The 26,649-nt window shown below is 31.5% G+C and overlaps 2 protein-coding genes across 3 annotated transcripts in view; one reads left to right on the forward strand and one right to left on the reverse strand.

The window, feature by feature from the left end:
• The first annotated feature begins 196 nt into the window (after window positions 1–196).
• LOC113404630 (oxysterol-binding protein 1) lies at window positions 197–22,232 on the forward strand. The gene is made up of 14 exons (XM_064218385.1): window positions 197–447; window positions 1,147–1,335; window positions 1,750–2,023; window positions 3,246–3,414; window positions 12,543–12,664; window positions 12,968–13,045; window positions 13,451–13,561; window positions 16,635–16,746; window positions 17,054–17,240; window positions 17,999–18,086; window positions 18,366–18,539; window positions 19,075–19,263; window positions 19,345–19,487; window positions 19,562–22,232. The coding sequence occupies exons 1-14, from the start codon at window positions 305–307 to the stop codon at window positions 19,911–19,913; spliced, it is 2,331 nt and encodes a 776-aa protein (XP_064074455.1). The 5' UTR covers window positions 197–304; the 3' UTR covers window positions 19,914–22,232.
• A 493-nt stretch (window positions 22,233–22,725) lies between these two features.
• LOC113404629 (uncharacterized) overlaps window positions 22,726–26,649 on the reverse strand; it is a 36,689-nt gene continuing 32,765 nt past the window's right edge. For both annotated transcript variants that reach the window (XM_026645573.2, XM_026645570.2), the window contains one exon: window positions 22,726–26,562. In XM_026645573.2, the coding sequence (XP_026501358.2) occupies window positions 26,507–26,562 (56 nt within the window). In that variant the 3' untranslated portion in view covers window positions 22,726–26,506. The remainder of the gene's footprint in view (window positions 26,563–26,649) is intronic.

The raw sequence follows: 26,649 nt of genomic DNA on the forward strand, positions 1-26,649 counted from the left end.
TTATTATGTGTTATAAATATAGTGTTTATTTTAAATAAAGCATTCTTTTATGTCTTACGATTCGTGACAAGTGTGAACTATATTAATGTATAATTCAATTTCAAAAATCAATACCTATCTAGTTTTAAACTAATGAAAAAAGTTATAATTATATAAATTACAAAGTTGAGTTGATCTGTGAAGCGAGGGCAACCCAGCTACGTAATTTTGATTTTTGATTATGGTGTGTGATGAACGTGGCTCAGTGAGGAACTCGGTGTATTATGGTTTTCTTATCATCGTAAAGTAATTAAGTGTATAAAAAATGTCTGACGTAATAGTGCCTAAAGGTCAACCTGTTCCCGGTGATCCAGAAAAAAAGGGGTGGCTTTTTAAGTGGACGAACTACCTCAAGGGATATCAAAGAAGATGGTTCGTGTTGTCAAATGGATTATTATCGTATTACAGGTACAATATAAACATTTAAATAGTTTCTTGTAAATTTTCTTAGTTAATTTTGTGATTATAAATTATTCGTCTTATATATTGAACTTTAAAGTGTGTACTTGATGGAATAGAGAAAATCTATGTTTTATAAATAATTAATACATCATTATACATTTACATAATGTAATATCATATTTATTGTATTGAGATAATGATTATAAATGAGAAAATATTTTCCTTTAATCAATAGTCAGCTTAAGAAAATATTATATCAATACCAATGTTATGATTTGATAATATCATGTCAATAAAAATTGTGAAGTCAAATTTGATATTTTATTACATTATTTTAATTTTAAATGTATTTAATTAAAAGAATAATTGCAAGATTCCATAACATTGTTTTAATTTGTACGTATGTCAATAATTTAACAAATGAATGTTATACTTTTGTGTTAATGGTATGTGTTGTGTAGTAATGTTTACATAACATTTATTTGTTGTACTTTGATCTTTAAATTTTTCTCCTCTTAATACATTAATATAGTTAAATAATACTAAAACAGTCATTACTTAATTAATATTTCATAACCTCTATATTTCTTATACTTGTAAGAAAATATCTATATTTATATTATATTATATAAGTCTATATTTAGATGAATTATCTTTTTACATAATTAATATTTTTGTAAAACAATTTTTTTTGGTCTTTTTCAGAAATCAAGCCGAAATGACACATACATGTCGGGGTACAATATCACTTCTAGGAGCTTTGATTCACACTGCAGATTCATGTACATTTGTGATTAGCAATGGTGGCACACAGACCTTTCATATACGAGCCCATGACGAAGTTGAGAGACAAAGTTGGGTGACAGCTTTAGAACTAGCTAAAGCCAAAGCAATGTGAGTTAATATTAACTATTATGTTCATACATATTATTATCAATAATGTTCAAAAAAACATTGAATTAACATCAGGAAACTGGATTGATCATGAAAGATGATGAAAAGAATATTTGATATTTATAATCAAAAATCTATTGGATTCTGAGTGACAAAATTCAGTCATTATAAATATATTCTATTTGTGTAACATTTCTATAGTAACTTACAACATGATAACTTAGAAAAAACTGTTCAAAATGCTTTCTCATTTTTTATTCTGTGAATTTTAATATAAATAACCTCCTTTTTATAAGTCGGTTTTTTTTTTTAAAAAGTCTGCAAGTTTTATATTATTGTAGGTACCTATTTGGTGAAATATTTATGATCAATTTGAAGACTTAAAATAGTCCTATTAAAAAAATGTTTCTTTAGCCGTGCACAAGAATCTGATGATGATGAAGACCAAATGTCATCTGGACCTGTGGCTGGGGGTGGAACTGAAGGTGAAGGAGAGGACGCAGGGGGAATAGCTCGTGAGCTTGCAGCAAGATTTCATGATCTACGTACATGTTCTGAACTGGTGGCAAGACATGGGGCAGCTCTGCAAAGGTCACTCGTAGACTTAGAGATACCACCAACTGACACAACTAAGCAAGTTTCAGAGCGAGCTACATTATTTAGGATATCTTGTAATGCAATGATGAATGTAAGTTACAATCATATATCTTAATAAAATTCTTGCTTTTAAAAATTACTTAGCGTGGTTAAGTATGCTTACTTAAAATTATAGTAATTTCAAAAAATATATAATACAGTGCTGTAAGTTTAATACTGGCAAGTTTTAGTGTGCTTTTGCAAATCTTACGCCTCTTATGACTACTCAATAATCTTGTAATATATTTTTAATTTATCCATTTAAATCGCAAAGTGTAAATGGTATTTTTTTTAGTTATGATATTATTGATAGTTATGATATATGATAATATTGAAAACAAAATCTATTTACAATGTAAATGGCAAGGGTTAATCTATACTAATGTATAAAGCTAAAGAGTTTCTTTGTTTGAACTAGCTTATTACAGGAACTACCAGACCGATTCTTTACATAATATTTTTCATTTAATTAATTGAACATTAAAGTTTAAACATTATGATGGTTTCTGTTACTGTGTTTTATATTTGAAAAAATAGATAGATGATATATACTTTTCTGTAAACTTTTGGAGGATCTACTAATCTTATAAACAATATTTTCATGTATATATCATTGTTTCGGCAGTTTGTTGCTTAGAAAGCAACTGAATCGACAATTTTCTCTTGTCATAAAAAGCTGTGCCACAAAAACATAAATGGCCTGTGTCTTCAAACGGCTTTGCAGTTTATGCATGGATTTGAAACTGAAATAAGTTTTGGACTAAGATTTTGAATCTTTCAGTGGACTTTGACCAACCTTAAAAGTATGTTAAATGTGTTAGGCTAAACTGTCTTAATAAATATGGGTAGGTGGATAAAAATTTGGTAGATTTTCATCCGACACAGGCAGGCTTTCATACGATGCTTTTCTTTGAGCATGAGATGAATCATAAACACAAATTGAGATTTAAACCTATGATTCCAATCATAGGTTTAAATCTTTAAGTATTTTAACCACGTAGCTAACTTAGCTCTACATTGAAACCCTTAGCCGATAGAAACAATCTATTTTGAATAAAGAAATTTGACTTTATACGATATAAATGATAATAATGATCACTATATAATAGAAAATTTAGGTTCAAAGATTTCCTTTATAAGTTAGGATATAAAATTTGTTCATATTTTTGATTTAATTTTTTTAAATTAATCTCGATTAAAAATAAATATCATACATGACATTTTGTTCATTCTTCTTGTATTGTTCATATACATTAGATTATGTTCCCTTAAAGGCTTGTTCGGAGTTCATGAGTGCGGCTGCAGCATCCAGCGCCCGTATGAGTCGCGCTCTGCAACACGAGCGCGAACAGAAGATGCGATTGCAGGAGGTTGTAGAACAACTTGCAAGACAACATGATAACTTAGAAAAAACTGTTACTGCTAGAAGTACACCACACACAGGTATGTACAATGTTATTCAGTCCTACGACATAAGCCAAAATCGTGAAATACCAAAACTAATAATAAAATTAACTGAATACAGATAACGAAATACGTTTGAATAATTTAAGACATATAATTACATAGTATAAAACAAAGTCATTAACAGCTGTCTGTCCCTGTGTATGCATAGATCTTTAAAATTACACAACAGATTTTGATGCGGTTTTTTTAATATATAGATTAATTCAAGAGATTAAGAAATAATAATAAAACCATTTTCTTTTTTTATTCAGTGCTAGCGTTTAATTATAGTAATAATTTAAAGGTCCGTGCTTGTTGTATTTTATAACAAATTATTCACAAACAAGAAAATTATTTTCCAAAACGGTTCATAAATAACAGAGATCTGAGATGTGTAAGAAAAACCTACTTTTTATTTAGATTAAAAAAAAAAAAAAATCTGTCAAAAACTTAACTTACACCATACCAGAGTCTTATACTAATTTTCAATTCATACTATACGCTCATATGTAAGTTAATTGGTTACGACCGTCAAAACGATAGTAAAGTTGTACACACCAGAGTGGATATTATTAACCATCCTTCTTGCTATTGGGTTACGAACAATCCTTCGAAAGGCAATCGCATGATCGAATTTCCAAACAACATCAATCGAAGTAAAACAACGATGGCTCATCGCATTTCGTTGTTTCGCGCACGTGTCCCATTTTTAAGTCATCTTGACAATAGAAACAGCGAATATGAGGGTATGCCTTCAGTGCGCGGCATGTGTCGCCTCAAGCGGTCAAACTGACCTTACCGTCGCGTCGTCGCTCGTTTTGTTTAGTCGTATTGCAGCTACCGCGAGGTACATATTTAACAATTTCCGAATCGATATGATGTTATTTTTAAAAATAGAATGACCCCCATACCTTAATTAAAACAGTTTTCTTTTAAATTATTTTGGCTCTATTGATATTGTATTGATGCCTAATGGAGTGTAACCATCGAAATGCTATCGTTATAATTATCATTATTAAAATCATTTTTTTAAAGTCGTTAGTTATTTGGTTGTAGTTTTCATTATTATTCAAATTCATTGATTTTCATTAATTTACCAACAAAATATTAAAAAATATATTATTATAATATAAAGTCTAATGCAATACTAATAGTATATAGTCTTACGTTTAACTACTTATTTACTTTTATATTAATTTACTATTATATTAATTATATCTGCGTTGAATGACTGCAGCCCTGTTCCGCCCGAATTATGTATGTAGATATGTATGAAATTATGTTTATATTTATTAAATAATGTTATGTTTTGTTACTTTTTTTAAAGTGTTAAGATTTCTTTGAATATTTATTATACGTTTGTTTATTGTTAACGGGAAAAGAGCGGTGATACTTTCAATCTTAAATTTAACGCAATGATGGTATATCTCTCGATATCTATGGTACAATCATATTTATAAGTAACCGCAAAGAAACTCAAGTAATCAATTTTCTCCCATGTACACGATACCCTTTTGGAAGGTGTATATTGGTCAATGCGAAAAAAAAAAAACAAAATAAACGTGAATAATCCGCATTTATGTCCCATAATCCCACCAAAATAAATTAGTTCATAAACCAATTGTATTGAAATTATATTTAACCCTATTTTATGATGTTAATTAAAGATCGTGAGCACGCGCATTTTTAAATAATATTATTAGGCCAATTCCAATACGACCTCATAACTTTACTGATCAGCTCAAAACCACTGGGGGTAATGACCTCTAATTAAGGTAATAATTCAATTTCGTTAAAACTAAAGTTATTGCAATCGGTCTAAAGATAATAAGGAATTTATAACCAAAGAAGACATAAATCTTCCGAAGCAGTTTCTAGAATTAGTGCATTCCATTTGATTTTGTTCAAATAGGCAGCGAAGAATAAAACATAACCGCTACAAATTTATTTCACAAAAACTTTGCTGCACCTCATGTGGACACATTAAAAATTTACTAAAATAAATTAACAAACAAACTACGGAATTATTATTTTTATAGTGTTCGCTCAGTGGAGTTACTATCGTTACCTATAACAACTTCGGTAACATCCAAAATAATTTTTTTTCACGAATTAATAATGCATTGCATTGATTTTATTGAAGATCTCGTACGATGATATCACATCATCTTTATTCCTCGTGTGTTACATAAAATGTTTTATTTGAAGCGTACTTTCAAACGATTTTTTAAAGTTCGTTTTAATTTTTACTAAAACATTTTTGTTCAGATAAGAATACTTTGTTTACAAATATATATTTATATAATTTTCGAGTGTACGAGGCAATAATTTGCAACTTGGACTAAGAATAAGCAAGCACTTGAAGTCGTGAATAATTCATGAAATTTAATGAATTTATTAAACATTGTCGTAACTATACTTTCGTGACGAAATAGCATTGATATCAGAACCACTTGTTTAAGGACTGTCAGGAATCTACTACCATAAATAATAAAATGAATGTTTTTACGAACATACATCACTTTATCTTATATTACTTTAAGTTTCTGATTTACAGAATGTAGGGTCCAGATTATAATTGCAAGAAAAGCCTTATACAAGATAAAGATCGTATCGACATCGGCTGCATTACCTTAGAATATAGTGCTACACTATTTAGATTATTAATCTATACTAATATTATAAATGCGCTGTCCGTCTATCTGTCGGTCTTTCACGGCCAAACCTCTGAACCAAATTTGTTGAAATTTGGTCGAAGCAAGCTTGAACTCCAAGGAACGACAGACTTTGTGACCGGTCCGACGACCAACCCCCTAAAACGTGAACGAAATTGTGGGCGAAAACTAGTTTGTTATGTAATTTATTGACCCGCTAGTGTTTATGAAGCAATATCATCGATACTGTTATAGGATGTTGTGTATAAATAATAATAAAAAACATTCTAACCAAACACGCGGTATAAAGATTATTTTCTAATCTCCTTCAAGTTCGTTATATCGAGGTTTCACGGGTCAAAATTTTCCGTGAATGTCATTTTGATAAATGAAGTCAGTAAAAATCAAGCAATATCAATTCGCAGATTATGTAAAATCCGTAGATTTCAACGAAGATTGCGTGAGCTCAAGCTAAATATGTTAAATTGGCCTCACTGATTAGCAATTAAATATCTTTGTATTCGGCTTATATTTGGACTGCGTAAATATTACCACATATCTGTAAATAACTCTTGTAAACTGAATAGCATAAACTAAGTATTTAATTAAAATATTCTTTACAAAAAAGTTTGCACTCACAACTTGGAAAAAAACAGATTGAGCGTTAAATATATATAATTAATCAAATGAATACCATAACATGTATAAGTAAAATTTAATTAAATTTACTGTATAAATTGTACGAACTGTACACCCCCGTGCCAGATTATCAATCTCATATCCTCTTAGCGGTAACGTGCGTGTAATACGTATACATATAGTACGACACAACTTAGATGTAGGGTCAGCAAAATTCGTAAAACCGATCACATCTCAAGTGACTTCGAAATCATCAATCTTTATTTATTTGTTATGCGAAAATGATCTTTACGCAAACGTAAGATGTTGTCGATGCTATATTTAAATTGTGTCGTACTATACATTCCTTTAATTTTATTTAATCATGTACACGCCACTCCTGTGTTATATTTTAACGAATGAAGTAGTCAAATAACTCAATTATCAGTTGACACAAATCTACTCCTCAAAACAAGAAGAGTCCGAACTCCGTAAAGAACTTTTACAAGCTAAATTTTTATAAAATCCCAATTGTGTTGTTTTTCATGTATTAGTGCATGCATTTCGAAACCAATTTAAGTATAGCAGTTTTTGTTATGACTTCTGCTGGCTTATCAGCAACATATTCTGAAATTAACCTAATTATCTCAAACACGTTTTCGAACAATATAATGGAATGTATAATAATGAGCTTAGTTTTCCGATAAACAATGGATTTGTAAAGCATTTTTGCTTTTATAGACACTTTCCGTAAATAGACACATATAGTCTATTCGAACCATAACAGGAAAAAAGTCAAATAAACAACATTTGACAGTAAATTAACGCAATATCATTGGTCGAGAGCTTGATTAATTTATGATATTTACTGAATTTGCGAAAAAATGGCATTTTGAACTGTTATCGGAATTTTGGAAGTAAAATTAAAGTGGAAATAAGTAGTTAAGTTCAATAGTGTTGTATTATAAATAAATATATATTAATCATAAATTCTTAGTAGTGCACAATATAACTGAGTTAGTAGCAAATCGAATGAAATACTTAAATCTAAGGTTCCTTATCTTTTTTCTAATTTTCTAATATTTTTTCCTACTTCCATTGGAATAGGCTATAGGTATATATATATATTTAATAAACAAATGGCTTTCTTGTCGTGGACGTCTCAGCTAATGCTCTAGCAGTGCGATTTTGTAAGAATTAACTTCGAATCTCACTAGTGAAATGTTGACGACCGACTTACATGGTACGCCATTTCGATACGTGTAACCTATATAATTTATATTTGCTTTGGGCTTTGTGCAAACTCGTGTGTGTAGGTATCACTCACTAATCATATGTTCTACCGCCAAGCAGCATCCAGTTTGATGGGTAAGTGAGCCAGTGTAACTACAGGCACAAAGGACATGACGTCTGAGTTCTCAAGACTGGTGGCGCATTGGCTTTGTAAGGAATGGTTATTTTTTTACGGCGCCAATACTTTGGTGACCAGTTAGCATCATTAGTCCGTCCACCAACCTATGGCATAAAACAAAAAAGAAATTGTCATTGTCATTCATCACATTCTGACATTTCGCGCTCGTGTTCTGCGATTAATTTCGAGTTTCATGATTCATCTTACAGAAAATCACTACAATCCTACGATATTTTCATGGAATTTAGTTAATACATATCGTTCATAAATAGAATTCTAGTAGTTTTCCTGGAATTAATATCTTTTATCCGTTTGTACCAAGTTCTGGCAAAACGTTTGGATCATTCGTGTCTTTTTAAATTTTAGTACTTTATACCTGGATGCTTTACTTATTTGTTACTTAACTTCATATGAGCATACTTCTTTCTAGCTCGTTATGTTGATTAATGGTTGAGAAAGGGCCATGTCTCAGATATCTTGTCAAATTCGCGGTACTTATTTTGATTATTTTCTGATGTCTCGTAAATAAACGTGGCAATGAAACCATTATTGTGTAATGGTTTGCACTTTCAAGCAGCAATAACTTTTTTCAGACGTAGTTATACGAAAAATTTGTAAAGCCATAGGCTAATAAATGTATTTGTGTCTCACTGCAATATGTATAATACACTACATTAAATTTCAATTTAATATAATTTTATTCCTGACCATGGCTTCCTGGATATCGTTTGGTGCCTTCACGAAGTGTTGTCATAACTGAATTTCGTTAACGAACGTTAGCGAAATAATAAGAGTGTTTCCAAGTGATATTCGTTTGCCTTTATCGGTATCTTGAAACTTGTGTAATTTTGTATTTGTTAGGACATAAAAATATAAATTAAATCGTAATATTATGCCTACGCATTTACACATGCGTACTCGTCATTGAGCTCATCACCCGACGAATTGCTTGGCGAGGTAACCGTGTGGCTTTAGGCTGACACGTGTCTATTTACACATTCGAATATGTAAACACAAGTTCGCTCTTTTCCTTTTACTCTGACTCGTGGCTCGTGCTTCCTTCTAACAAGCATATTTGTTTCATATAGACTTCATGATTGTGCACTAATAAGCGAGTCTCCTACAAAATCTTCCTTTTCTGCTCTAACAATTATTGTTTTAGTCTCCTCTGTGCCAACTAGTATATGTAATATGAATTATTCCGTGAAGTTACTTAAACTTACTCTGACTGAGTGAGTGGTCTTTTAGAAATAAGATAACAAATAGAGCTATGTGTATATGATTACATCATTTACAAAATACTTGCTATGAATACAAACCCAGTGGGCTAAATGCCAGAACCTATATAAGTAGAGCAAATATACCATAGAGACTCTGGAATGAAACCAGAAAATTAGTAGCCAACACTTCCAATCCACTAGAGCAGAAATCGATATACACCACACTTAAATCTCTGTGGAAGAAAACGAGGTCTTGGTTGGAAAACTCGTTGCAGTCAGGACTCGTATTTAACGACAGTACATCATCCATTTATGGCCTCTCCCATTTCAAAAACGTGTTCAGCATTTACGTAGATGTTTTTTTCGGACCGTTCGTCTCACTGAGATTCAGAGAGTAAGTCTCATTACTTGGCTCATGACGTTGACTAAGCTTATAGGGCTGTTAAAAATCAAAAAAGAAATAATATCAGTTGAAGTAAGGAGTTTTTATTTAAAATATTTAGGCAGACTGAGAATTAGGCGACTAGACGATTAGCGGCCACTATTGTCAGTAAAAAATGTGAAATACTCATACATCATCAATGCGCCAGCAATTTTGTGAACTAAGATTTTATGTCTCCTTTACCTGTAACTATATTGGCTCACTCACTCTTTGAACTACTTAGCCGGAAATGCACACAGCCATCACGTAAGAACTAAAAAATATCAAAACTGACTATTTTTTGGCTGGCCCATTATATTATAAAACGATAGCATCATTTTGTTATTCCAGTTGCCAGTCTCAAATATACATTTATATACCGACTCAGACATTTATAAAAAAAACATTACATATTATAATACAATTTAAATAATAATAACATTGAACAAAACATCATTACAACACACTTTTATTTCATAAACGTTGTTTTTTTTAATAAATAGATTTAGTAAGTACTATATTACTTTAAAATAAAGTTCAACAAAATAACAAAAACGTATCTATATAAAAAAATGGATCCCTGGCACCTGAATAAAACTAAATATATTAAATTAAAGGGCAATGGAGGAGGAATAGATGTTTTTTTTATCGAACAATAAATAACTAAACAGAAAAATTAAATAAAAAAAACATTATAGTTGGTAACGAGAGATAAATATTTTTGAAATAGCAAAAAAAACCAAATCCCCGCGTCAACTTGAGACTACTGAAAAAGTCGTTCCATGTCAACCATGGTGTGTTTTTAACTACAGTCTACGGATAAATATTATCATTTTAAAAAGTAGTGAAGAAGGCAAATTATAAAAAATATTTTGTTTTTAAAAATGCAAAGCAAAAACTTTTGCTTGAAATTTAGATATTAAATGAAACAAAATCTATTAATATTTTTTATTTTCTCCATCAATATTAACACAAGTTAAAAACATTTATATGTGACATAAACATTAAATACAAATGTGGAAAACGGAACGTTAACTTGACGACATTGACTGAATTGGGATTTGGCATGATTCTCGTGACGGATAATCGTAGTTATTCGGAAATTTATGGGTGAAATGTAAAATTGTATTTGAATTCCTTTTTATCTCGTGTTATCTGTTATGTGATTAAAATTATAAGTAAGAATAAAAAAAATCGAAAAGTACTTAAAAAGCATTTTGTTCGGTACGTAACAGCGCAATGGTCCTATTATATGTTTTATTCCACATTTCACGACTTTTGGCAACTTCAAGGTTGCAGTCTAGTACCAAACCCAAAGCATTACAAATTGCAATAATTGATACGTTGCGGATTGTTGCGTCTTCGTTGATTTAATTACCGTCTGCTCGGTACTGTGTTGTGTTTTTGAAGAGCAGTGGCGTGGTAGGAACCGTACAATATATAATTTTTACATTTGTGTAATACGTTTAAATCGTGGTTTTGGCCTTACTGTTGTAAAATTAAAAACTTAGGTTATTTTGTAATGATGAGTACATAATAAAATACGTCATGGGCGGTAAGTGAACAAGGCTTCTACCTTGTGTTAAGTGTTAGATGTCATTCTGTTTGCAACCATAAAGCACATAGAACATAAGGTATAAGATTACAAATACCGAAAGACTGCAGTTACCCTTCATTTGCAAGCTTATTTTGCTATTTGCATGCGAATGCAACTACAAGTATAGGGTTTTAAAATTATCTATAGTTTCAGAAAAACAAACTATAAGGCAATAGAAGATGTGAAAGTACATGTAACAATATTGTGCTATTGCTGTGGAAAGGTTATTATCATAAACAAGCATATAAATCATCAAATACGGTTGTGATCAGCTTTCTCAGAAATGAAATTGACAATGTAAAATTTACTTATTCTAGGTGTAAATTGAGTGTCTAATGAATGGGAAATGTCGAGTTATTTTCAATGGTTTAAAAATTACCTGTTTGAAATATATTATCCTCCGAGGATTGATCAAAGTGATTTTTTGCTGTTTTTATAATTTATGCTTTCTATTTAGTATGAAATATTAATATCTCAAAACAATGGTTATTACGATGCAAACAAACCATGTTTCTATATTTTGTTTTATTGAGAATTAGATATAGTGATCAGAAATAGAATACACCATAATTATTTGTTATATATGTCTCTTACTTACCTCATATTACATAGAATGAAATATAAAAATCAAATTAATTGTATCCCATCAAGCTTTGCTGCTCATGGTATGAATCATTAAATCGAAATCAATACACAAACACACCTATAATAAAAAGAAAAAGTTTCATTTTATATGTATCATCCATGTTTAGTAGAAACCTAAATAAATATTTAATCTAAGTAAATTGCTTCCCATTAAATTACTGTGAAGTATATAAATAAAATAAATGCACAGTTATCTTTTGTTATCATTTAATAGCAATCATTGTCTGCATCACTGTAATGTCGCTTATAAATGGTTCTTAGTTCAAATCTACAGTAGCATTTATCTTTTTTGAAATGTCACATGTATTGTTTTTTTTTTTATTATTTAAAATGAGGACAAGACATTACATTATAAATGTTTGGCAGTGACACATTGACTATTAACTAAATTGATTGTGCCAATAGGATGTGATGACATTAGTTGTGTTTGCTTTATGAATACATAAATACACAAGCCAAGATGTGAATATTTAATTATTTTTATTATTATATGTGTATTACTGTTGTAGTATATGTGATGATTATATATTATCATTGGTTTTATATTGTTTATCGAAAGGTGGTAACGGTTCTGGACAAGGAAACGATACAGAAGATGAAGATCATGAGTTCTTCGATGCTATGGAAGAGGAAGTCTCTTCTGCAATGGAGGATAAGACATCCTTTGTAATTAAAGTGCCTGTGAGTATAATATGCTTAATTACTTAGTACCCCAGCGGTAGCTGTAAGGGTGCCTTGTTTTTAATCATTGCTAATATTATTTAAACTTTTTGTAGCAAAATTGTAGCTTGTACTTTGTCAAAAAAAAGGCATAAATAACTTATCACACAAATGATATTGAGAAATTACTTAGTAATTGAGTTGAGTAACTGTGTTTTTATTATAAATACTGCATTGTTTTCAGTTTATGATAAACCTTGTATTATCAGTAACTAATATTGTACATTTTACATTGTAATACATACTCGTGGTATATTTTTGCAGGTAAATAGAAAAAATAAAGTAAAGAGTGGTGAAAGTTCTGATGAATCAGAAGGTGAAACTGTGACAGAAACTCAACAGGTCAGTCTGTTTTTCTCTGCAATTGTAATTATTTCTAATTAATTTCCTGCTTAACACTGAACGAATTTATCTCGAGTAAAACTCATGTCAGATAAAATATGTCACATGTATTCATTATCCACCAACTCGCATGTTGGAATAAAATCCAAACTTTAGCTCTGTAGTGTATAAAGATTCATATACGTTTTTTTTTTATATTTACTTTACAACATCCACGGGCTCACAGTTGCCCGTGCCTTTTTTTATATTTTATTTTTATAAATTGTGGCGTTATTTTATATTTTTACTGAACATCAGCAGATCTTCGCTGGACTTCGAGCATTTTTATCCGAATTTTTGAAAATTTGAATCCGAAGACTTGTCCATATTCATATAGGTTTGTTACTTACTTTCTTTTTTTTTTAGGTGATATTTGTGGAAGATAAAGAAAGGCCAGAGAATACAATGGGTGGAGCGGAGGCAGCTACTGTCAGCAAACCAGCTGATAACAAGGAGGAACAGGATATCAAAGTATGGGTAAGTAATGACAGACCGTGTTATATAATTATTTGTTTTGTTCTATATTATAAGTAAATTAATACCAAATATAAGTTCAAAATAAATGTCTAGCAACTGTCTGCTGTATGAAACTGATAAGACAGATAAAACTTTTTGATATTTTGTTTTTGAATGACATTGTGTATAATTATGTGAACATTGAAAATTGATGTCATTATTGTTAGTATTGATTACGAAGTGAGGGAAAATAAACTGATTTTGCTTTCCGTATTTCAACCACGCGAGATACTAGTTTTAGAACAGTTGAGGATCATTTTGAGCACGTTGGCGCCCCCCTACTCTTTGTAAATCATGAATTTAATAAAGTTAAATATTAAATTAGAAGTTTTTTGTATTTAATATAAACACGTTTTGTATTTTTTATAAACATGGTCGAAAAAAGCTCTCCAACCAAGTTTGGCTGCCATCTAGGCCCGAGCCTTCTTGGCCAATAGATACATCCTCGCCTGCTTGAGATTTTACAGTGTGAACACAAGTAGACATTCAAGCTACTCGTAGTGTACCAAAAGTCGCCAAATTTATGTTTTAAACAAATTATGTAACGTAAAGAAATTTGCATGTGTTAGAAGACACGCGCAAGCATATTCCAAGATATGATTCAAAGTTTGCTCACTTTCGTAACGTCATAAGTAGATACATATATATAATGATCACGTGATTATATACATATCATTATGATCACGCCTATAAATTAAAAATTCTAGTTAGCAATGAGTCCCTTTACCTTTTTTTATCGTATATATAACGTTCGCACTCCAGATTACATTAAAATGAAGCATATAAAACATAATAAGATGTCCTAAATAAACGATGAATATAAAAATTAGCTAATTAACGGGTGTTGATATCTTTGTTACAGACTCATTAACAGTTAATCTATAAATCGACTTTGTCATTAATTCCCATAATCGTTAGTTACAATAACATAAACCTTGTCTGTTTTAATTCGACTACTAATAAAAGACAAAATTCAAAAACAACTTTACTTTTATTTCTGAAATTGTATTTTTATATAATTTTAAATTATCTTTTAATAATTTTTATTTAAGTCGTATATTATTTTTAAAAATAGAATTTATCTTCAAGAAATTTATTGGACTCTGCTGGATACAGTCCTCGTGTAATATAGTGTCTTGTAATCTTGCTATCTTGTATGACCCTTGCCTTAAAGTAACGTATTTTTTTTTATTAAGCACGCTAGCACTTGTCCCATACAGCTTCACTTCTTTTAATAGTAATTGCGAGCAAGTATTCCAATAATGTTTCTAATGTATATAATCTTAATTTTTTGACTAAGTTTTACCCCCAACATATCTGTTGCTTTGATACCTTGCATAACATTTATGTCTATGAGTGACCAATCAGGTGTTGATGTATATGCAAAATATGTATGTATGTCTTCCTTTTATATCGAATTAGTTGTCAACCGCAGCTTCGTCCGTGTTTTAGGTTCTAGCCATAAAGAAACAGGCTTGAACTTCTTTCTTTCAAATTTCATTGAATTGGTTCAGTGATTTGGTTGTGAAAGAGCAACAGACAGACAGAGTTACTTTCGCATTTATAATATTTTTTTAGATTCTATGGTAACAGAATTCGTTATTTATTTATTTGAGATCAATATTTTCTTTACCCGCAAACTAAATATTGTTATTCTTTACTTGGAGATATTCGCTATAAATAATGATTATAATATTTTTACATATTCGCTTATATTCAAACATGTTTCCATCCTTTTTTTTATATCGACTTCCGCTGTGTGTTTTGTTTAGCTCGCGTTCTTTTCAAGTCTGACATCGTTGCTGTTATCAGATTTATTTATCAGGGTTTAAAACTTAGTATATAACTTTTTTTTTTTGGGGTTTATAACTTGTATGTTATTTTGAAATCCGTGCTATTTTGAAATTTAGAAATGCCTTCAAAATATATATAATAAGTCTATATTTCTGAACGTACTAATTACGACAATACAGTTTTTAATATATTAAAAAAAAAATCGGAAGTTTTTGAGTTTACAGCGTTCAGACAGACAGATGCATAGTCCTTATTCCTTCAAATTATTAAATTGTAGAGATTTGATACTGATTATTTCCCATTGACGATAATACACATTTTATCTTATTGTAGGACGACCGATTGTAGTAAAAAAAACTGATAATGCAACATTATGTGACGTAGTGTGTTTATCTTACAAAAGATATTTATTTATCTACGAGATTAACAAATATTCGTGTTTATAGATAAATTTACATTAAAGTTCAATGACACGGCGGTTGATTTGAATACAACTCTGCTATCATGCCTTAAGATCTTTAATTTTTTTTGTGTAATACAATACTTCTTGAACTGAAACAATATTAATTTTACAATATAATTTAACCACCCATTATATAGAACGATATCCTTATATACTATAAACTTTTAATAGTTTCCCTATAAAGTGGGCATAAGTATAATTATATAGTGAATTAAAAAAAAAAAAACGTTTTTATATTACAATTACTTAAGCTGCTCAATCAGTCAATCGAAAAAATCAATCAAAACATTCTTAATTAATCATGTCACTGTGTCGAATTAAATGTAAAGCTACCTCCGATTGGGAAAAGAGAAGAACCGGCAAGAATCTCAGTAGTTACTCTTTTCCACCTTTTACATACATACTATGTCAGTATGTCAGTATATCCTGTCAAATCAATAAATACGAAGTCCACGCTTTTTATCTAATATAGTCTAAATCTAAATCTAATATAGTCTTATATTCATTAATACGCCTTATTTATCAATATTTTTTTGACATGAGTTTGAAATTAAAACTTTAAAATCGACCAAATTAAAAAAAGTTAAGAAGAGCTCAGTACAAATAAATATATGTGTTTGTCTAAAGGTTTTTCAATGACAAGGATCTACCGTCATTGTCGCTACATACCCAAAATAAATATCCGAGTTTTATCGTCCATATGACTGCATTTTTTATATATAACTCTTTCGATCCATGTTATGGTTACCGGTGGTAACAGTAGAAGTATTATTTCAGCCGCACGTGTCGCAAGTGACGGGCATGGTGAACGGACACGTGCGACGTACGTGCGTGCCGGACAAGCCCAACTACCCGCTCTCGCTGTGGTCCATCATGAAGAATTGTATCGGTGAGTATCGATACCATAGACGACTGAGCTCAAGTACTATTGTGACGAGAGGCGAAATTTTGCACTCGATTATAAGATCGTAGATGCTTAGATGATTTAAGACATTGAGAGATTAGAGATACTTAAACTATAGATGTTACCATTCCATGCGATTTGCCAAGAGCTCCGCTATATTATACACTGCAAACATTACACATTTTTTCAAGAATACATTACAAAATAATACCATAAACTATCGATGATATCACGTCGGAGTTCATCACTTGTCTTCACTCCTCCTGTTGAATGTTAATTTAAAAATTTACAGGCAAGGAGTTGTCGAAAATTCCCATCCCGGTGAACTTCAGTGAGCCGCTGTCCATGCTGCAGCGGCTGACGGAGGACTACGAGTACTCTTCGATCCTGGACCAGGCTGCCAAGTTCAGCGACCCCGCGCAGCAGCTCGCGTACGTCGCCGCCTTCACCGTGTCTTCCTATGCGACCACGGCCTGCAGGTATCTCCATATGCCATACCATGGTAGGGAATAGTCACTATTATAATGATCATGTAAGTTGAAATCCACAAGAGGATTCTGGATTTTGTGCAAATGCTACTTTTCTATTGTAACTAAATAAGCAAGAACTTATATAAATAATCTTTATTCTTATAATTAATACCATTATATTTTATAGGAATAATAAAACGTCAATCCTGTTGAGTATATTTTAAAAATTCCGAATACGATTAAACATTCCTTAAGTTCCGATGTACGTCGACTGTGATTGTCTCAATGAGGCAATCAGTCGAATGTCTCGAATACCTATGAGCGAGGTTACGCCGTCAATTGCCCTACTGACCCGTCTTCGAACGTTACATTTCAATACTGTATAAATGTTACAAAAAAAAAAAGAATTGTCATTTTGTTAGATCTAATTCTGGATCATAGGTATTATGAAACTTAATTTATTTTTATTGATACTCATTATATACGACATACTTTGCGGTATATGAAATCCTGTATCCGAATTCAGTATTTGACCGAGAAACTCAGATTCATAATTTTACAAGTATTATGATTTGGTATTAAAGTACGTAATGGTAACAATTACGATATTGGTACTCTTCCCAACAGTGGGACTATTAGTAGGAAGAGGTTCGAATTCCAGCTAGGTGTCTAGTTAAGTCTCATGATTATGTTATTTGTATAGTTCATATTGGTATTTTCACTGTAGTTAGTGTTCAACTAAAGTATTTTTGGGTGACTGGTTTCAGGACAACAAAACCCTTCAATCCTCTCCTGGGAGAAACATACGAGTGCGATCGTATGACGGACCTCGGATGGCGATCCATATCTGAACAGGTATGCAAGTTTGTATAATAATTTCATCTCTGGAAGTTTTCTTCCGTTTATAGTTATTTCCTCCCAGCACTAGCCAACTCCTTTATTCCCCTCACCTGACCCGCTCCTGTTAATATACCGGTATATTTTTAGGACATTTTTGTTTAATACGAATTAAATTAACATTATTATCAAATTAAAATATGTAACCTGTGTTTTTACGATATTCCTATTATTTAAATCTATAGATTGCTTAAATAAGAAAAAATCTTAATGCTAAATTCTAAATTATCTGGCTAGGTCTCTCACCATCCGCCGATGGTGGCGCAATTCTGCGAGGGCGTGGCGGGCTGGCAGTGCTGGCAGGAGTTCACCATGACCACCAAGTTCAGGGGGAAATACCTGCAGGTCGTCCCTCAGGGCGGCGCCTTTGCCCAGTTTACTAGCTCAGGCAACAAGTACACGTGGAGAAAGGTACGCCATAAATATATCAATATTTCTGTATTACAGAATTTTCACATCGATTCTACTTAAAAGTAGCATGTAGTAGGAAGACGCTGATAGACGACGCATTACAGGGCGAAATGTAGTGCAAATAAAATATAATCAAGGTTTAATTTTATTTTTGTTACTTTAACATAGCTGGTTAACAATTTATATTATAGTATAATTGTATTAGTATCACTATTACAATTTTAGTCTTGCTTAACTACTAATTCAATATACACATATTAATTATTTATATTATTATATTATAGACATAGGTTTATCTAAATGTAAAACCAAATGACTGATACTAACTGTTTATTTGCAATGGCAACAAAACATGTTGACATCATTTAAATGCAAATTGTAATTGAAATCCAGTGTTTTTACTTGTGGTTACAGTATTTATCTTAAGTGATGGTTTAAAAATATTTTTAAAATTAGTTTTGTAATTTTTAAAACTTATATGAATAAATTTTAAACTATTAAAAAAAGTTAATATTGAATATGCGTGTATTTCTAGGTAACAACAACGGTACACAACATTATTGTTGGCAAATTATGGGTGGACAACCACGGAGACATGGACATCGTAGGCGAGTCCGGCCCGGCCACCGGCTACGTGGCGCACCTTAAGTATCTTCCCTACGGGTACTTCAGCAAGGACACGCAGCGTAAAGTCACCGGGGTCATCAAAGACCCGCAAGGCGTGGTGAGTATAGACCGTAGTATTGCCCTTTTCATGTTCACTATTGCATCGGAATTATCCTAAAATAATTGTATCGATTTTCAGCCGAGGTATGTTCTGCAAGGACACTGGGACAGCCGCGTGGAGGTGGCCGCCGTCACTTCTGCATCGCCCGACAACACCGTTTGCAAGACTGGCAAGTTCGCACTCGCCTGGCAGCGAGTGCCGGCGCCCCCTGATTCCGACAAGTGCGTCCTTTACCTCATCCCATCGCCTCTTTCATCGAAGTATTCTACGATTCATTCGATCATCTCGTTCGCAGATGGTACAACTTCACCCTACTTGCCGCCCAGCTCAACGAGCCCGAGACCGGAGTCGCGCCGACCGACTCGCGGCAGCGACCCGACCAGCGCCTCATGGAGGAGGGCCTCTGGGACGAGGCCAACGCGGAGAAGCTGCGGCTCGAGGAGAAGCAGCGCGCCGCGCGCCGCGAGCTGGAGGCCGAGGCGGAGAGCGCGGCCGCGCGGGGCCTGTCGCCGCCCGCGCCGCCCACGCCCGCCTGGTTCACGCGCCAGGCCGCGCCCGGCCAGCCGCACCTGCGCCACCTCTACAACAACCGCTACTGGGAGAGCAAGCGGCGCGGCGACTGGACCGGCTGCCCCGACATCTTCTAGCGCCTCACGAGATCCGAGCGAGTCGTCGATCGACTTGGGCCGAGTGAGGACGCGCACGCGGCGTCCGCCCGCCCTGTTCGCGTGCCGTGTTAAATGAAGTTAAATGACTGCTTGTTAACTTTTAATTGTATGATTAAATTGTATAGTGTGCGTCTTTTGGGAGTACATAAGCGAGTATACACGATTATGTCTAATGTTATAATTAAAAGGTTAACATTGACGGAAATCATGCGCAGGTATGGATTAAGAGATACGAATTAATAACAGAAAATTTTAAATAGCTTCGAAGCTCGCATAAACGTAGTCCATAAGCGTGTACTGTGGCCGTTAATGAACTGACACAAATGTATTGTTGCAGAGAACCACGAGGTCCTGAACATTTTCTTTGACTTCCTCTCGACTCTTCTATTTTTGTATTGATTTTAAAGCTGATTAGTGATTACAACAAGGTTCATTTTTACTGTTTATAAAGTTAGTGTTTGAGCAAATATTTTAATGCTTGGATGACGATACTGCGTGCTTTTAAGTTTTATTATTCGAGTCTCATTAAATATGTACATATTAAAACTCAATTTATGTAATTATCGATTCTACATATGAAAGTTTTATGCACCCATTCCATACATTAATTTTATTTCAGCTTTACAGGTAATAAGCTTATACACAACAGAATTATGGTTAAAATATTGAAAAATTCAAACTGATTTGTAGTATTTTTCAACAAAAAGTCATTTTTGTTTATTCCATGTGGAATGGCATGACAAACTTTGCCATACAAAGGTTTTGTTCTGTAGACAATGAGATCTAGTATATTTGTATAACTACTATGAATTTTCGTTAAAACCATCATGACACGCTCAGATTCTGATTGATTATTTTTAATTATACAGATCCAAACTGACCATATTAATTAAATAACATCTACTTGGAATGACACGACTAGAATATTAAGTATATTAAAATATGTTATATTTATTTAACTAGTTACTAATGTTTTTTTTTCTAATTTGAACATGAAGTCATATTAAAAACTAATATATTAAGTTGAAAATTGGGTTTTTTTTGGTAAAAAATCATTTTATTGTAACTATACCGAAGCCTGTCATGGTATAGGCCTATTATTTAGTTGTTAATATTCAGAGTAAGAAGTTGAGAAAATGTTGACAACGAAAGGTATTTACTCATCAGCATTCGACAAAAAGTTGATTTATATTTTTCTAGTATGTTGCTGTAAATATGAAGACTGGGAATAAAATCTAATTGTGTATATTGTAGTCTTGTTCGAGCGATAATATAGATTAAATATTCACAGGCTGTTCCTACATAATTAATCTTCTATCAAATAAATGCCTTGAGAAACATGCAAAAAATTACAATTTATGTAATTACGAATATTTTATTTAACATGTAATAATCTTTACCATTTGCTCTTTATTGAAACTCCAGATTTTTTATTATTATATTTACTATAAACATAGTGAAGTATTTGAATATTAGCTTTACTATGCTTAATATTAGGAAATTATATATTTCCGGTGCTACTACCTTTTAAAAAGCACTCCTTTCTATTTTCTAGATACCATAGAAATTATAATAGTGAGCACCGAACGATAATTAAAAATCAGTAAAATAATTAGGTAATTATAGATCACTCGAATTAAACTTTTGAAGCTTTTTGAACGAATCATTGCTGAGGTCAAAATATAATCATTAATATTTTTATAGTACACTAAAGGAACGCTATAAAAACATTAACATTTTGTCAACTCCTGTGTAATTTATTTCTTATATTTTAACAAAAAATCCACTTTGTATTTCAATAAAAGCTTAAGTGTAAGAATTTTGTTATGCTGTAAAATAAAAAAGATTTATTTTGGGACTGGTAACTTTATAAGACAGTTTCAGACATAATAAAATTGCTCTTGCGTCCAAATAACGTTTAGTAGGTACATTGATTGAAACGAAAGTCTCATTTAATAATTACTTACAATAACGATTATTAATCAAAATATTATATTCAACATTCGCGCTGTATCTCGATAAATTGTGCAAATTCCTAACGTAGGAGCAATTGATTATTTTGTAAGTGTTAAAAATTGACTAATTGACTTAAATTGATATCAATGTTACCTCAGTGTAAGTTGTTGTGCCATTGATATCGATTTGCAGTAGTATTTTATAAGATCTATTACAAATTGTACATTTTCAAGTGGATGTAAAATAATTTGTTAATATTTTATTATAATAAAATATATTTGAATACAAAGCCATAACATCTGTGTATCATGTTGATTTTAAAAATAAAATACGTCGCAGTAACGTTGTTTGTTTTCTTGATTACTTTAAAGTTAATGCCAATTCAAAACTTGATTTTTAATAACCGACTGCCCAAAGATTAATTATGTATGTAGTAATTGTACAGACATATCTTAATTTATCATATTTTTTGTTTATTCCTTTAATTACTATTTATCGTCTCGTAATTCTACACACACGTACTGCTTCCATAACTAAATCAGCATTTTTTAATAAATTTATAATTTATAAAAGTAAATTTGTAAGCGTTTTGATATAGCTTAAAAGAACAATATTTATGGGTTATTCAATGTATCTATCAGACCAATGGTCCCAATCTGGGCTTGGTCCGCCGCTGTATCTCTTGTATCCTTTTACACGGTCCTAAAAATCTGCGGTATTTAAAGCTACTTAGAACTATTCGTGCACGAGGTGGGGGTAGCTAATATTTGTATAAATAGATATAACAAATATAGATATAGATATCCCAAAGCGTTAAAATAAAACCAATCGAAAATATTTTCAACATTTTTATTAAGAAAACGGAAACAGTGAAAAAGTACATAACTGTAAATTGCAGTTGGTTACATTATTGTTTATATAAACCAATAATTTACAGTTAAAACGACGCTAGATTTTTACTCTGTTTCCTTAACTAAAAACAAACATATTTATATAATAATAGAGTAATCACAAGCTTATAATAAATATCCTTTGATATATTTGGTTCTATTTATTTTAATACAAGAAAATGCTATTTTCTTATTTAATCTGCCGACACTTCTATAAAATAATTATTAATAATAGAAACCAATACAACAAAAGCATCTCGTTGCAATTTATTTTTTAAAGTTCATAAAAAAATATGAGGTTTAAAGTCACAAACCAAACATTAATACATAAAGTAACATCCGGTTCAGAAACAGAATAAAAAATTAGAATCGCAAAGTTAGATGTAAAGCAGATAAATATATATTTAATATGGTTATTATATATATACATGAACAATTGTCTCGATTTCTGAATAAAAAAATAAAATTGTAGCCAGAGCCATTATACATTTATATTCTCTACACTTTTTATCTAATCTTAAAATAAATAGCTCTATATTTTAAAATTTAATGTGATATTTAATCAGACCAAGAGACAATTGTAGAAACTTATGTTTCCGCAATAATTTATTTATACATTTACACTTTGCCAATAATTTCTAAGCATTAATTATCACTCCAGTTCTTAGGAACTGAACTTAAAAAGAACATGTAGCTCATTCATACTATATTTTTATTCTCTTATGTAAAACTATTTAGACTCTCAGACGTGTCGCATAAAATATTCAAGTCTTTTATTATTAAGGTTATATTGCAACATTTTCAGAGACAGCCAATGAAGCAAGTCGAAAAAACCAAAGCGCACTCTTTGCTTATTTATAAAATATGGGCAGTTTCAAAATACCTAAGGAGTACAAAAATAAATCCTCCAGCGTTGCATGAGCTAGTATAATTAAAAAAAAGTTGGTAATTTTTTTGTAGTTTTTTTCAAACCCGATGCAGTTTACATATTTTTATTTCGCTAATTATACCAGCTCATCGTAAAATTATCAAAATACCAGCGATGTAACGATACGTTAAGCGGTCACCGGTTCAATTGAATATCTAATTTTGCGAATCCTTTAACCCTCCAAATGCACTAATAATGACAAGTGAATATTTTTTCGATTAATACAATATTTTTGCACAACTATTTACATATTTTACAATGAAAAGAAACAATAAATAATATTTCTATATTTTTGATATGAGCATTTTTACAATACATACACTTCGATAATGTTCTTTTATAATTATTTAATGAGAAAAGTAAACACACCACAGTATACTTACTACTTACAATTTAGTTTTATTTTTGGATTTTTTAATATTTTCTACACTGTCTTAATAAATTTAGTCTATGTGACGTTGATTGTACAGTGTGCGATATTTGTAATGAAATCGAAAAAAAAATATTTGTAGGATCTTTCTGTATATTTGTGCACTGTGTGGGAACAGGCACAATTACGTACAACCACACATTCCTGGTAGACGTCTCACGTCAGTAATACGCTTACATATTGGTCAACAATTTTTAATGATATTAGGAGAATATTCACTCAAAAACAAACAAAAAGAAATTATAACAAAAGCTTTTAAAAATATTTTTTGCTAGTACATACATATAACAAAATAAATAATTCAGTGTTACATTTTTTTTAAACTGACAGTAACGAAAAAAGAAATGCAATACCAGGACCGCGTGTACATACATAGAGACCTATTGAAATATTTATAATCAGCAGGATTTACAGTTACCTACGCGTATCACACACAACGAGTGCAATAATAAAATAGGTTATTGGTATTCATTATATTCATAATTTATATTAGGACAGATAATAACATAATTTTTTATCCACTAATCATACACCTACTTACATGAATGAATAGTAAATAACTATTAACTAGGCTCACAAAAATATGTTATTTTTTTTAATTTTTCATTTATGTGGACTAGCTTTGGGTCTTATAAATTCAGTCAGTTTTATGAGTAGCTTTATACAAGAATTAAGAAATATACGAATCATTGTATAGCAATACATAAAGTTTGACGCAAAGTATGTCTCCAAGGTAATAGTACAGTTTTTAAACAAAGAAATTTGAGCCCCAAGAAAAGTTATGAGAATTCATAACACATACCGCAATTTTTAATACATTTGTTTATAATCAGTGAGAACATCACATATATTATCATTATAACAAGTATAACGTTTTGAGAACTCAGAGCACTTCAGCCAAATAAAATATAGTATCACATTTTTATAATGATAAAATCTATATTTAATTGTTCTGGGTTTGGTTACAATCATAAAAATACAATACTGATACATTTACAACTTTTGAGGGTTTACATATCATTAAAAAAAAGTCGAGACATTTTTGGAAGACGAGATAGATATTTTTGAAACAGATGGACATTATTTGCATTACTTTGACGCTTCGTCGTTTTATTTTGTAAACAAACTATAAGCGATTTTTGCTTATAATATATACATTCAGAGGCTAATAGCATTTAGCCTAGACAGTAAATCAGTCAATTCCAGTGGATTTTTATCAGTACTAGTATTCCATACTTTTCAATTATTACATCAAATAATGTTTTTTAATTCATTTCTGTAATTGACGGTAATATTACGTTTCAAACCATAAGGTAAGCTCAGTTACCTAAGCGATAAATAATAATCCAGTGCTTGCCAGTAGCTTGTAATCATTAGTAAATTATGAATAATATACGAAAAATTTTTTTTTTATATTTTATAAAAGACAAGGTTAGTTGATTCAACGAATAGAAACATTAAGACCCCTTTTTCACTCATGGCCAGTTACAACTTCCTAGTTTATTTTATTTACAGAGTAAAATAGTAAAACTTAAAAATACATAACAAATTAAAAGTAAGTAGTTAGAGAGGATTTATAATCGTGATTACATAACAAAATTCAAGCACAATAAAACATTAACAGAAACAAAATGTGCTTTTTACATTCAGTACAAACCAAATTCTCCAATCGACATGTCTGGTACTGAGAAATCTCGCATATCCTCTTTAGACATACTCAAAAATTCAAATACATAAATATATATTTTAGTTTAATGGTACAATTTGTTAGCACCTGCGCATTTGGATTAAACTCTCAGATACCAGATCACGTGAGAAGATTATAACATTTAGGACGATAATATAACTGAGATTGTAATATAAAATTTCTTTTAATAGGGATGAAAGTTTTATTACAAATATTAAATGCTCTAGGCTTTCTTATGTACAAAGCGTAAACGAAATTAATTTTGGTTATAACTTGAATGTCACGTTACATCGATCGAATCAAAATAGTGACATATGGAATAGGCTCACATCAGCCAGAGCGAAAGCTGTGGCATACGTGGTCACACTGTGGTCGCGCCCGCGGGATGTTTGTAATATTTCACTTTACATTCACCATCTTCAACAATTGTCCGAATGACTCGGAATGCACTAAACACTTTACACGATCGCGAGGCCGACGGCTGCAGATACTTCCATCAGAGGAAAACAGTAAGCGGCATAACAATAACCGTACACACGCGCAGGTCCTCACTCACTCGCATGAAAACCGTTCTTTTACACGGCGAACTTCATATTTAAAATAAACTCTCACTTTAACACGTAACATCAGTATCGTCAGTATATTTTACGAAAGTTTCACGTTTCACGCAACATGTCAGCACTACTCGCTAAAGTAGCGCACCTTGCCTCCTCCGCAACGCACCACGTCCTCCCACGCTGAAATGACGAAGATGAAAGCTGTTACTGATCAGAACTTAATCAATATTGAAATAAAAAACGAGGGAAAATGTAGCGATCTATACT

The sequence above is a fragment of the Vanessa tameamea genome, chromosome 21, assembly GCF_037043105.1.
Source record: "Vanessa tameamea isolate UH-Manoa-2023 chromosome 21, ilVanTame1 primary haplotype, whole genome shotgun sequence".
NCBI lineage: Eukaryota > Metazoa > Arthropoda > Insecta > Lepidoptera > Nymphalidae > Vanessa > Vanessa tameamea.

Excerpts from the sequence above, each read along its gene's own strand:
- LOC113404630 (XM_064218385.1), top strand. The coding sequence starts at position 305 with ATGTCTGACGTAATAGTGCCTAAAGGTCAACCTGTTCCCGGTGATCCA. Across the intron at positions 1,336-1,749 it reads CTAGCTAAAGCCAAAGCAAT|CCGTGCACAAGAATCTGATG; the intron begins GTGAGTTAATAT and ends ATGTTTCTTTAG. Across the intron at positions 13,046-13,450 it reads CTGTGACAGAAACTCAACAG|GTGATATTTGTGGAAGATAA; the intron begins GTCAGTCTGTTT and ends TTTTTTTTTTAG.